Source organism: Podarcis raffonei, chromosome 9 (assembly GCF_027172205.1).
Source record: "Podarcis raffonei isolate rPodRaf1 chromosome 9, rPodRaf1.pri, whole genome shotgun sequence".
Lineage (NCBI taxonomy): Eukaryota > Metazoa > Chordata > Lepidosauria > Squamata > Lacertidae > Podarcis > Podarcis raffonei.
This window is the reverse complement of record NC_070610.1, coordinates 13,529,521-13,542,049: the sequence shown is the minus strand read 5'-3', so window position 1 is coordinate 13,542,049 and position 12,529 is coordinate 13,529,521. Positions and strand designations below refer to the sequence as shown.

General features: G+C 42.6%; 1 protein-coding gene across 2 annotated transcripts in view; it reads left to right on the top strand.

The window, feature by feature from the left end:
* NWD2 (NACHT and WD repeat domain containing 2) overlaps positions 1-11,318 on the top strand; it is a 62,410-nt gene extending 51,092 nt beyond the window's left edge. For both annotated transcript variants that reach the window (XM_053404069.1, XM_053404070.1), the window contains 3 exons: positions 1,676-1,820; positions 2,567-3,156; positions 6,417-11,318. In XM_053404069.1, coding sequence (XP_053260044.1) covers positions 1,676-1,820; positions 2,567-3,156; positions 6,417-10,355 — 4,674 coding nt within the window. In that variant the 3' untranslated portion in view covers positions 10,356-11,318. The remainder of the gene's footprint in view (positions 1-1,675; positions 1,821-2,566; positions 3,157-6,416) is intronic.
* Positions 11,319-12,529: the final 1,211 nt, after the last annotated feature.

The following is a 12,529-nucleotide window of genomic DNA, read 5'->3' as shown; positions in this document are numbered from 1 at the left end:
CTTCAGGGGCACAGTTACCCCATATTGAAACAAGAGTTAACCTATTTAAGTTTGATTAATACAGAGGTGTCAGGCTTTTGAGCTGCTCAGTGGCCCCAATATTTTGGGGCAGAGAACAGCAGCACCCCAATATTTAGGGGGCTGCCATCCACCACGCGCCCCAGCCTTCACCCAGCAGCCCAGAAGCCATGTGGCGGCTTGGACAAACAAGCACAGAGCTTGCCCTCTGCCACAATCATCTGGGCGGCATCACATGACGCGTCATGTGACATGTCATGTGACACAACACCTGACCGCACCCCCTCAATGTGGGGGGCAAGTTGGCGCCCCTGGAGCTGCTACAGGAGATTTAAGGTCTGAAACACAAGCCCAGTACACTGAGGCCTCAGATTCTTTTTCAGGCATAGAGAGTACAGGGCTGCTGCACAGTTTATGAACTTGACTCCTTGATATAACAACTAGGATTACGATTTTTATATCTTTTATTGGAGGGGTCATATTTGACCTCCTGACCTAAGGTTCCCCACATCTGTTATTTTGGACTTATAAATTTTGTTGCTTTAAAAAAACAAGAAGAATGTTACAGCTATGTTTGTTACTGGTTTTTTATCCAGATGTTTTATTCTTTTTTCACATTTGTTAAGTTTGCTGAAATTGTGCGTTACCTTGCAATCCCCCTTGAAGTCTGCGCTGAATATAGATGTATTTAGAATAACACTATATGACATTAGAGTCATAAACTAGCCAAATATAAATGTTTTTATGCAATGTTGATTTTAATGTGCAAGACAGAAGAATGGGTTTTCACTCCTTCCATTAAAACAGTGTTATTGTGCAATTTTATGATAATACGTGGTAGTAATTTATTGTGTGCTGTTAAGCCTCACACACCTATCACTCTCTAATCATAAGTCTTGCTGAAATTTGCATGTACATAACTCGGTTTCTGTACATTGATTGATCTATGTGTGCAGCAGAATAGATAGGGCCACTTCAAACCCAAAGCGGCTGAGGGAGAAATTTGCATTGCTTTTCTGAAAACAGAAAACTCCCACAGCAGGGAATGGGCTAACCTAGAACATTTCCCCCTGCTTTGTTAGCCTTTATTTTCTGTAATTTTTTAATGTGAGAGAGTCTTCAATGTGTGTGGACAGAAGTGGGACTGTTACCCCTTTCACCTCATGCTGAGCTAGAATTCTGAACTGGAAGTGTGTGTAGACTCAGCTTTGATAAACAGCAGCTAAATGTATGAACTGACTCCATTGAAATGCACTGCATATCAGGTGACATGAAAGTTCTGCCTGAAATATTATATCACAGTTCTCTCTAGAGTATCTGATATCCAATTATAACATTCAATTTGTCACTTGATGTTGCAGTAATCTTGTTAGGGATATGGATGTACAGACCAGCTCTGTAATGAGACTTTCCTTATTTTCAGTAGGTGTTATAATCCTTATTACCTAACCTTCATGGTGTAAGCCCCATCTATTCCAGGCATTCCTGGAAATAAGGAAAAAGGAGAAATGTCTAACTATGGGGGAACTTCGTCTTTGCTATGTTATTTTAGCTACTGTTGCCTGATCTCTTAAATGCAACCCTGGTGGTTGGTGAAGAAATCGATGCTGGCATCTACATCTTTAATTAACTATTTGTTTTTGTTGTTGTTTTAAAGATGGAAGCATCTTCGAACCCTGTCAGTGACAGCAAATGGCAGGAGATATCAGAAGAGATTAAGATGATGATTAAGACAGCTGTGAAGATGCTTTATGAAAAGGGGAAAATGAAACACAGTCAAGCAAAGAGATATCTTTCCTCTGGTAAACATTGAATTCGGGCATGCAGTGTACAGATGGTCATACATATATTTCTGTGATCAGTCAAGTACATGCAAAAAAGGAAACATTTTCCTTTTATTTTGATTGTAATAGGTAAAGGTAAAGGGACTCCTGACCATTAGGTCCAGTCGTGGCCGACTCTGGGGTTGCGGCGCTCATCTCGCTTTATTGGCCGAGGGAGCTGGCGTACAGCTTCCGGGTCATGTGGCCAGCAGGACTAAGCCGCTTCTGGCGAACCAGAGCAGCACACAGAAATGCCATTTACCTTCCCGCCAGAGCGGTACCTATTTATCTACTTGCACTTTGACCTGCTTTTGAACTGCTAGGTTGGCCGGAGCAGGGACCGAGCAACGGGAGCTCACCCCGTCACGGGGATTCGAACCGCTGACCTTCTGATCAGCAAGTCCTAGGCTCTGTGGTTTAACCCACAGCGCCACCCGCGTCCCTTGATTGTAATAATTGTGTGTAATTATTAATTGACTATGACCATGCCTAGCTTCTGTCTCTTGGTCATGGGGCTGAGCAACCAAGAGACAGAGAAGGCAATGCAGAGACTACTAAGTGCATCGATTCCTCCCTTGTGGAACCTTGTCACCAGCAACAGAATATAAGGGAAGGGTTGGAGGAAGCTTAGGTGGTCCGCTTCAGTTTTGAATGTGATGGAGCACTTTTCATTCTGTTTTGCGTTGACTTTAGATTTCCTCTTTGCTCTTTTGTTCCCCTCCCAGCTATCGAAGATGAATTTGATTTCGCCTTAGGAAAACAAACCCCAGCTTTCCTGAAGAAGTGCGTTTGCTACATTCGGAAGATTGCAAACATAGAACGTTTTGTTAAAGTTCCAGAGATGGAGAAATACATGGACGTGTTTCATACGGGCGGAAAGTTTCTGCGGGACCCGGAAGCGCTGGAGAAACTCATCAAACTCAGGGATGAATTTGTTCCTACCATTGTTGCTTCATCGAATTTGAGAGTCTACACCTCTGTCACTCATTGCGACATCAAACATGGTTACACCCAAGAAGTGGAGAACCACTATATCGAAGGGCTTGGCAAACAGTTCTATGAAGACATGGTGGATATAATCCAGGCAACCGTGCAACAGAATTTTGACATAGAGACAGACTGGCTGTATGATGAAGTCCTTCAACATTCCTCACTATGTAGAACCTACTCGTCATTCTATGAGTACAGATGTGATGCTAGGAATATTATGCACAAATACATTCTACCTAGGAAAATGGGCCACATTAACCCTCTTGTCATATATGGAGGACCATGCACTGGAAAAACATTTTTATTAGCGGAAGTGGCAAAGAAGGTAAAACACACGCAAACACCTATGTGTATTTATTTTGCTGCTGTAAATTTAACTGCAAAAATACTATGTTTTATTTTGAGTACATCTATAAACCCATATTTTTATGACAAGCTATCATTATACATGCTCCTAAAGACTTTCCACTGTGTTGTCCTATTTTAGAGCAGATTGGTACAAAAATTGCAACTGCATAAATTCGTCAACACACCCTCTTTTTCCTATGCTCTGAAGTTCTGAGGGTGGGTTGATTATTTTAGTGACCACATTCTTCATTTTGCTAAAAAATAAAAGTATGTTTTGTAAAGACATATTTGCTTTCTTTAGATCTTTTTGAAGAAGGGGTACATTTCATCCCATATATAATACCCAGCAGTTTGGCAAATTGTCCTTCTTTTAATACTATTCTTTCTGCACCAAGAGGGACGCAGGTGGCGCTGTGGGTTAAACCACAGAGCCTAGGACTTGCCAATCGGCGGTTCGAATCCCTGCGACGGGGTGAGCTCCTGTTGCTCGGTCCCTGCTCCTGCCAACCTAGCAGTTCGAAAACATGTCAAAGTGCAAGTAGATAAATAGGTACCGCTCCGGCGGGAAGGTAAACAGCGTTTCCGTGCATTGCTCTGGTTCGCCAGAAGCAGCTTAGTCATGCTGGCCACATGACCCGGAAGCTGTACTCGGCCAATAAAGCGAGATGAGCGCCGCAACCCCAGTCGGCCACGACTGGACCTAATGGTCAGGGGTCCCTTTACCTTTACCTTTTCTGCACCAAGAAACCCCTGAGTATGTGCTCATCTGGCACAGAAAATTCTTGAGCATGTTCTAGGACCCCCAGTCAGTTCACATAAAGTAATACGCTGGCTTCTTATGCCTTAACATTGCCATTTGTGAACTGAACGTTTACCTAGGAATATATCCAACTGTCCACCCTGGCTTTCATTGAAATTGTTTTTCAGGAAAACCTATGGGCCATTATTTTTCTCATCACTGAGAAACCCCCCTGATTTTCTATCGCAGGCATTAAAATTGCTGGCATGCTGTGATCCATCAATTTCTTGTGAGGGAGATGCATGTATAGACTTCCTCTGCTGTTGAACTGAGCACCTGCTCAAGCCACAGCAGATAAGAAAAAATAAAATCCAGCTAGGCAGCCATACACTCACTTCATTAAATGTGCAAGAATTACACTTCCATTGCAAACAATACTGCTCTTGAATTGTTAGCAGCACTTTTAATGACTTGCCATATGCAACAGTGATAGAGGACTGGTTCCCATGCAACATTTGTCCTGTGGACAGACTCCTGAAATCATTCTGCTGGAATGGTTAGCATTGGGGGCGGGAAGTGTTTCAGGGAAAATATATAGGTAAAAACATAATGTTTTTATCTGTATTATATCTTTAGATTTATTTTTGCTTAATTCTAAATGGTTTTATTTCTTCTTATGAGCCACCCTAAGAGTTTTGGGGTTTTTTTGCCACAGGGCAACCTATAAATACTGTTAAGAAGTACCGTATTTTTTGCTCTATAAGACTCACTTTTTCCCTCCTAAAAAGTAAGGGGAATGTGTGTGTGTCTTATGGAGCGAATGCAGGCTGCGCAGCTATCCCAGAAGCCAGAACAGCAAGAGGGATTGCTGCTTTCACTGTGCAGTGATCCCTCTTGCTGTTCTGGCTTCTGAGATTCAGAATATTTTTTTTCTTGTTTTCCTTCTCTAAAAACTAGGTGCGTCTTGTGGTCTGGTGCGTCTTATAGAGCGAAAAATACGGTAAATGCTAGTCAATTGTGTGGTGGAAGTAGCACCACAAAGTGATTTTCCTTCTCAGCTTTCCTGACCTAAAATAACCTTGCCCAATATAGTAAAGTCGAGGCTTTATGGAAATCATTTTGTAGCACATAAGGATATTTTCCCCATTTTTTATAATGTGAAATTTGAGGAAGGTGAGTCTTCCACCCCAGAAATAACCACATACCTTAACTCTAATGTCCTACCACCACTTGGTTATCTTTCCTAAAAATTATATATATCTGCATGAGTAAATGAATCCAACCCACTATTTTCAACATGACTACTTCAGTAGGATCCATGTAGAACCTGCCATTCAGTGAAGCTCTAAGGTCCTGCTTAGTTGCCACAATTTACACTGGCCAAACATGAATTCATACAAAGGTCTTGTATAGAATGTCCAGAAAAAATTAGTACATCTCTGATTTTTCCATTTATTAAAAAGAGAGAGAATAAAAGAGAAAGCCACATGGTGTAATTAATTAGCAATAGCGACCTGCAGACTTAAACAGTATCCCTTGCAATATTCCTGTCGCTCATTTGAATATCACAGAATAGAATAATAATCATGTTTGCAGTCTCCAGCACCGAACTTTGTTCACCTGCTCAGTGGGCCAGCCAAATGGTGGGTTATGGCTTCCAAAGTTATCAGTAGGGAAAGTAAGAAGGTGCTGACAAGGCTGAAGTACTAGCGGCAGAGCCACAACCTACTTGGTAGTTAGCTGTGTAGCATCTACTTCCATAGTAGAGTGGAAAACCCCAACACAGACTTACAGCACACCTTGAAGCAAAAGTAAGTCCTACTAAGTTCACTGAGGCTCACTCCTAGGCAAATGGGGTTAGGATTGCAACCTAAGGGTGGAGCATCTCCACAGCCATCGTTCACCCCAGACACTGAGGTCTAGCTCCAAGGGCCTTCTGGCAGTTCCCTCACTGTGAGAAGTGAGGTTACAGAGAACCAGGCAGAGGGCCTTCTTGGTAGTGGCGCCCGCCCTGTGGAACACTCTCCCATTTGATGCCAAGGAAATAAACAACTAGCTGACTTTTAGAAGACATCTGAAGGCAGCCCTGTTTAGGGAAGTTTTTAATGTTTGAAGTTTTATTCTGTTTTTAATCCTCTGTTGGGAGCCGCACAGAGTGGCTGGGGAAATCTAGTCAGATGGGCAGGGTATAAATTATTATTATTATTATTATTATTATTATTATTATTATTATTATCATCATCATCATCATCATCTAACTAAGTCATACTCAGAATAGATCCATTTGAATCAATGGGCGAAAGTTAGTCATTGACATCACTGGATGAATATGATTTAGTTGGATATTACCCTTAAATCTGTACTACTTAATATTTGTTCATAAAGCAGAGTAGAACTGCTTTATGTCTGTCACATTGTTATTGTTCTTTCTTTATTGTTTGATTTGCATTAGCTCTGCTAGTCCACTTATTAATCTATTTATACTTCTGCATTTGTAGGCTTATGCTTGGCTAAAGGAAGAAATGGGACCAGAATCTGACCCTGTGGTAGTTATAAGGTTTTTGGGATCCACAGAGATGAGTACAGATCTTAGGAATCTCCTTCAAAGTATTTGTGAGCAGTTAGCAATTAACTACCGATGCCTCGTACAAAGCTACCCCAAAAAAATCCACGACCTTCGGGACTTGTTTATAAACCTTTTGAATGAGTCTTCATTTCATAGACCTCTGGTTCTGATATTCGATGCTCTAGAGCAGCTTTCGGATAACGATGATGCTAGAAAGTTATGGTGGCTCCCTGTTCATCTGCCCCGTTCGGTCCGAATCATTTTGTCAACACTGCCGAACAAACATGGAATACTGCAAAAACTGAGGTGCCTTATACACGACGATGATAACTATATTGAATTGACTCCTAGGGACAGGAAGATGTGTAGTCAAGTTCTCAAGCAGCAGCTGCTCCAAGTCAAGAGAAAAGTAACATCAGGCCAACAAATTTATGTCAACGAAGCTTTTTCCAAATGCACACTGCCCATGTTTGTAAATCTAACCTTCCGAGAAGTCCGAAACTGGAGATCTCACAAGGATGTTGATGAGTCTTCTCTCTGTGTTACTGTTCACGATAGCATAGAGCAGATGTTCTGGTCTCTAGAGACTAGCTGTGGGCCAAGGCTTTTGTCACGAGCTCTTGGCTACATCACCATGGCAAAATCTGGTCTGAGTGAAATGGAACTGGAAGACATTTTAGCACTTGACAACACAGTTATGTTTGAATTAAATGAAAGCATCAGGCAACACAACCCTCTGAGGGTACCTTACATCTACATTGCAAAGCTGAAAGAAGGACTAACAGGATACCTGATAGAAAGGCAAGTAAAAAACGTTACGCTACTAGTTTGGGCAAACAGGCACCTGCAACTTATAGCCCAAAAGATGTATCTTCACAACGAAGAAGACGTTCACGAAATGCATACCGTGATGGCAGAGTATTTTCTGGGTGTTTGGTCAGGAGGCAGAAGGAAATCTCTTTACAGTGAAGATCAATATCTGAATGGTTGCCTTGACAGCGACAGTCGGAGCATGAATGATGACGAGAGGCACATCATGGACCAGACAAATTTCGATAGGCAGTCACCTGATCAGCCTTGGGTATTCCAGTGCAACCCTTTGGAGCCTGACATCTTTTTTGTCAACCACAGGAAAATGACAGAGCTTCTGCACCACCTCACACGATGTGGGAAAACAGATGACATGTTGTACGGTGTCATTATGAACTTCAGCTGGCTGTACACCATGATCAAAATTGGGCAGTTTGACAAAGCCCTCTCTGATGTGGAGTTGGCCTATAACTACTCGCAAGAAAAAGAGCTGAAGTTCCTTGCAACCACGCTCCGTGCTATAAAATACAAAGTGATGAAATATCCAGGCACTCTCTCAGCTGAATTGCAACAGAGGCTTCTCCCAGTTGCGAGCTCCTTGCCGAAGCTGAGGCAGCTTCTTCTGGAATGTGACAAAGATGGCCCTAAATATTGCTCCATTGTTCCATTGCATTCCTCTATGGATGTGACTTACAGCCCCGAGAGATTGCCTTTGTCCTCCAGTTGCACTCAAGTGACAGAAATCCTGCCCACTTTTAATCCAAATACGGTCATCGTGGCTCTAGAAAATGGCTCCATCAGTACCTGGGATGTAGAGACCCGCCAGCTACTGAGGCAAATTACAACAGCTCAGTCAGTGATATTGGGCATGAAGCTTACAAGTGATGAAAAATACCTTGTGGTGGCCACAACAAAGAACACGCTCTTGATTTATGACAACCTAAATTCCTGCCTTCTGTCTGAGGTAGAGATTAAGGGATCAAAACACGGTGGGATTGGTGTAGGTTCTGGTTTTATAAATGGATTTACATTGTCAGTAAACCATGCGCTTTCTTGGCTAGAAGCTAGCAAAGATGTTACCGTGATTGATCTACTTTATGGCTGGCCACTTTATCAGTTCCATTGCTGGTATGAAGTGACTTGTGTCCAGTGTTCCCCAGATGGAATGTATGCTTTCTGCGGACAGTACTTGAATACTGCATCTATATTCCATTTAGGTAGCGGGGACAAGCTGGCCACGGTGACCTCTGAGTTTTCCGGTGGCTTTGTCAAGTTCCTTCTTGTCCTAGATACAGCTCAAGAAATGGTGATGGTGGACAGCGAAGGTGGTCTTTCGATTTGGAACACGGAGGATGTCGCCAACCCCCAGCTAACAGATGACTTTGATTGCAAGAGAGGGGACAGTGACTTTGTCAGTTTTGAACTGGCTGAAGATCAAAGTGCAATTTTAATATGTAAGGCCCTCAATATAGAACTTCTTGACACAGCTATGTGGAAAGTAGTTGAAAAGTTTAGAGCGAAACATAACGAGCGATTTGTATCAGCTGTACTGTCCAAAAATGGTGACTGTATTGTTGCTTCCATTGAAAATACCTCTGCCATTTTTGTTTGGAGGAGAGACACGGGGCAGTGCATGGCCAGTTTACAAGAAATCTCAGGAAACATAGTCAGATTAATTAAATCCAACCATCATAACATGCTGCTATCCTTATCTACCAGTGGTGTCCTTTCTGTATGGGATATAGATATCATAACTGCTATGTCCAACATTGACAAAACAGGCAAGCCAATTCAAAGATTGGTATTGTCTGCTCGGGGTGAAGTGATTTATACACTCGATGGGTCTGAAACTATACATAAGTGGAATTTTGGCACGGGGTTCATTGAAGCTGTATTTAAGCATGAAAGCATTGTTGAAAACTGTGTGCTGACTTCCACTGGTGATCTGATGATTACGTCTGATGATAAATGCAGTCAGTATGTATGGCACACTGGTTCTGGTGAAAATCTGTTCCGTATCAACGGACAAAAAATATGTCAGCTCTTGATAACACACAACGATCAGTTTGTCGTCTCCCTCTGTGAGCAAAACGCATCAAGAGTTTGGAGACTAGCAACAGGCCACAGAGTTTGCAATATTCTTGTAGCCTTACAGAATGCATTTATAACTACTGCTAACACATTTGTAGTTGGAATGACAAAAAATAAAGTCTTGGCAGTGAGTTTGTGGACAGGGAGTATAACCAAGAAGTTCTGTTGCGATGATGGCATTGCCATCGTCGATATTAAACTGATCCCAGATTGCCCCGATATTGTAGTCTTCATAACATCTACTGAAACTGTAAACATCTGGAGTCTTACTGAAGAAGTAATTTGTAGACGTGTGCAACTGCCCAACACTTTCTTGAAGACTTTGGAAGATTTTGAAATATCACCCAATGGAAAACTGGGCATCATATCCCGCGGCGATGAGAATATCAACGTCCTTGATCTTCACAGTGGCAAACTTCGCGTTGTCCATGCTTCCGGTATCATCTGGAGGCAGAAGCTGTCTCGGGATGGCCGCTACCTTGTATACATTTGTTTTCGCACTGGTGAAGAGGATGATGATAATGGTGCAATCTCTATCTTGATTGTAATGAGACTAGCAGATGGCAAAAACATTGGTGCTTGTTCCCTTTACAAAACACCAACTTTCCTTGCTCTTTCCCAGAGGCATTTGAACATCATTGTAGGTTTTGATGATGGAAGCATAGGCACTTATACTGTAGTGGATCGAGTGGATGCAGCGCTGAAAATTAAAATTGCTACTTCAAATAGCCGACAGATTTTCAGCAATGCAACACAAGTGATTAGACCGAAGTGTCACAATTATAATTTCAAGGTGACAGCAGACTGTATATGGAGGGAGTCTACAGAGGTGTTTGCAAGGGACAGTCCCATCACGGTGACAGACCCCGAGGCAGGTGAGGCAACCCCAACCAAAAAACACAACTATTGCTATGACAAAGTGTGCTCTGCCATAGATTGCAGGAGCCACGGGTTCACCCCTGACAATTGATCATAAATTAATAAGAAACTAGTTCAACAAATCTCTGCTTCTCCCATTTATATTTTACTACCAACAAATCAGGAAAGAGCAAATTTAAAGCAAGTTTAATTAGTGGCTGCAGAGTTTAGAAAAAAATGTTCAGATATAAGGCTTCCTGCAATGCCTTGAGTGAAAATTTCTAGCAATATCATTTATTATGCCAACCTAAAATGTTGGAGGAAGAAAATGTTGTAAAGCTTTCTAACAAGAAATGAAACTACATTTCATATTGGAATGAGGTGGTTCAAAAATTTTTAAATACAGGTGGGCATAAGCCTAAATCTCTGGCTACTTCGAATTACTATCATGTGCAAAAAAAAAAAGAATTTTATCCTTCTGATGGTGCAAATGACAATGTCACATGTCAGTCCGGATGCATTCTGTAAGCTTTTGAAGTAGTAGCTATTTGTATTATGGAGGGAAATGGGGGCAAGCACAGTTCAGTCAGTAAACAGAACTCCAGGGTCTTGCTGATTTCATTCGGGTCAAATGCTTCATAGGAATTGCTCGCACTAAAATCAGTGAGACTTCACTGTGCTTGGATTGCGCCCATTGTACAGAAAGAATAGAGAAGCTGAGCATTGTGTCCAGCACTAGTAATACACACAGTAAACCCATTAAAACTAATGGACGTAGGTCCATTAATTTCAGTGGGTCTGCTCTGAGTACAACTTTGGTTGGCTACAACCCTGATAACCTACAAATCAAAAATAGGCACATGTGACACAACAAATCAGTCATAATAACAAACTGAAAGTTACAAAATTTCTACGTTTGGACTTCTATTCAAGTTTTTCTATTACAAATCATAGGAACTGCTAGATCATGTAAGAAAGGAACTTAACTCCTGAAATTGTGTTGTTTTCTGTCTCTTTCACACTGTATTTTAGTACTGTGTATAAAATAACATTTTCAACGAAAAAGGGCATTAAGAGTCAAACCCACCCACCCTGTTCCATTGTATCTTTTGTTGTCAAAAAAACCGGTATCATTAGTTCTGTTGTCCCAAATATTCCACTCCTTGCAGAAATCTGAACAGGAAGCATTCAGAAATGCTGTGTGTTGCTCTTGATTCTCATAGTGTTTGCCTTACTATCATTCCTGTTCTTCCCTGTGTGAAACACAGATCAGATGACCAAATACTCTGGGACTAACATTACGCTTCTGTATGTGCTGGGGGGGGGGAGATTCTGGCTGCCCCAAGGGGTCTTTCCTGTTCGACTTTCTAATGAATTTCTTACTTCTGTATACAGTATTTATGCCACTTCACTTCCTGCTGTTGGACTGTTCATGGCCTTTTTATAGAACTTTATCAATTTCAAGACAAAAGTTGTGGGGATACCCTTCTTTATTTCTGATTGCTTGGTTCACTCAGTTGAACCCAGAAATGAGCTACGTACATTCTGACACCCCAATCCACAGCTCCATTAAGGGGAAAGTACTATATTTTTTGCTCTATAAGACTCACTTTTTCCCTCCTAAAAAGTAAGGGGAGATGTGTGTGCGTCTTATGGAGCGAATGCAGGCTGCGCAGCCAGCGGCGTAGCGTGGGTTGTCAGCAAGGCAAGTAATTTGCGCCCCCTAAGCCCTAACCTGCCGCCGCTGCCAGCTTCTTCTTGCTGCTGCCTGGTCTGGTCTGGTGTGGTTCTCTCCCGCGCTCAGCGCTGCACTGGGCGGCCGCTGCACTGTCCCTCCCCCAGATAGTCCCTCGCTCTCTCTCCGCACCGCACGCCTGGCACCCACCCCCTCCACAGTGGGTGGCGACCCGGCGGCTCGGATCGGATTCGCACAGCCAGCACTGCAGTGAGAGAGAGAGAGTGAGCCAAGTAGGGGCAGAGAGCTGCGAGTGCGAGCGCGCCCCCCCAAGATGTTGCGCCCGGTGCGGCCGGCCCCCCCTGCACCCCCACGCTACGCCACTGTGCGCAGCTATCCCAGAAGCCAGAACAGCAAGAGGGATTGCTGCTTTCGCTGCACAGCGATCCCTCTTGTTCTGACTTCTGAGATTCAGAATATTTTTTTCCTTGCTTTCCTCCTCCAAAAACTAGGTGCGTCTTATGGTCTGGTGCATCTTATAGAGCGAAAAATACAGTGCTTGGAAGGTAGTGGCCAATTTTTCACACTTCTTATGGGAGATGCAAATTACA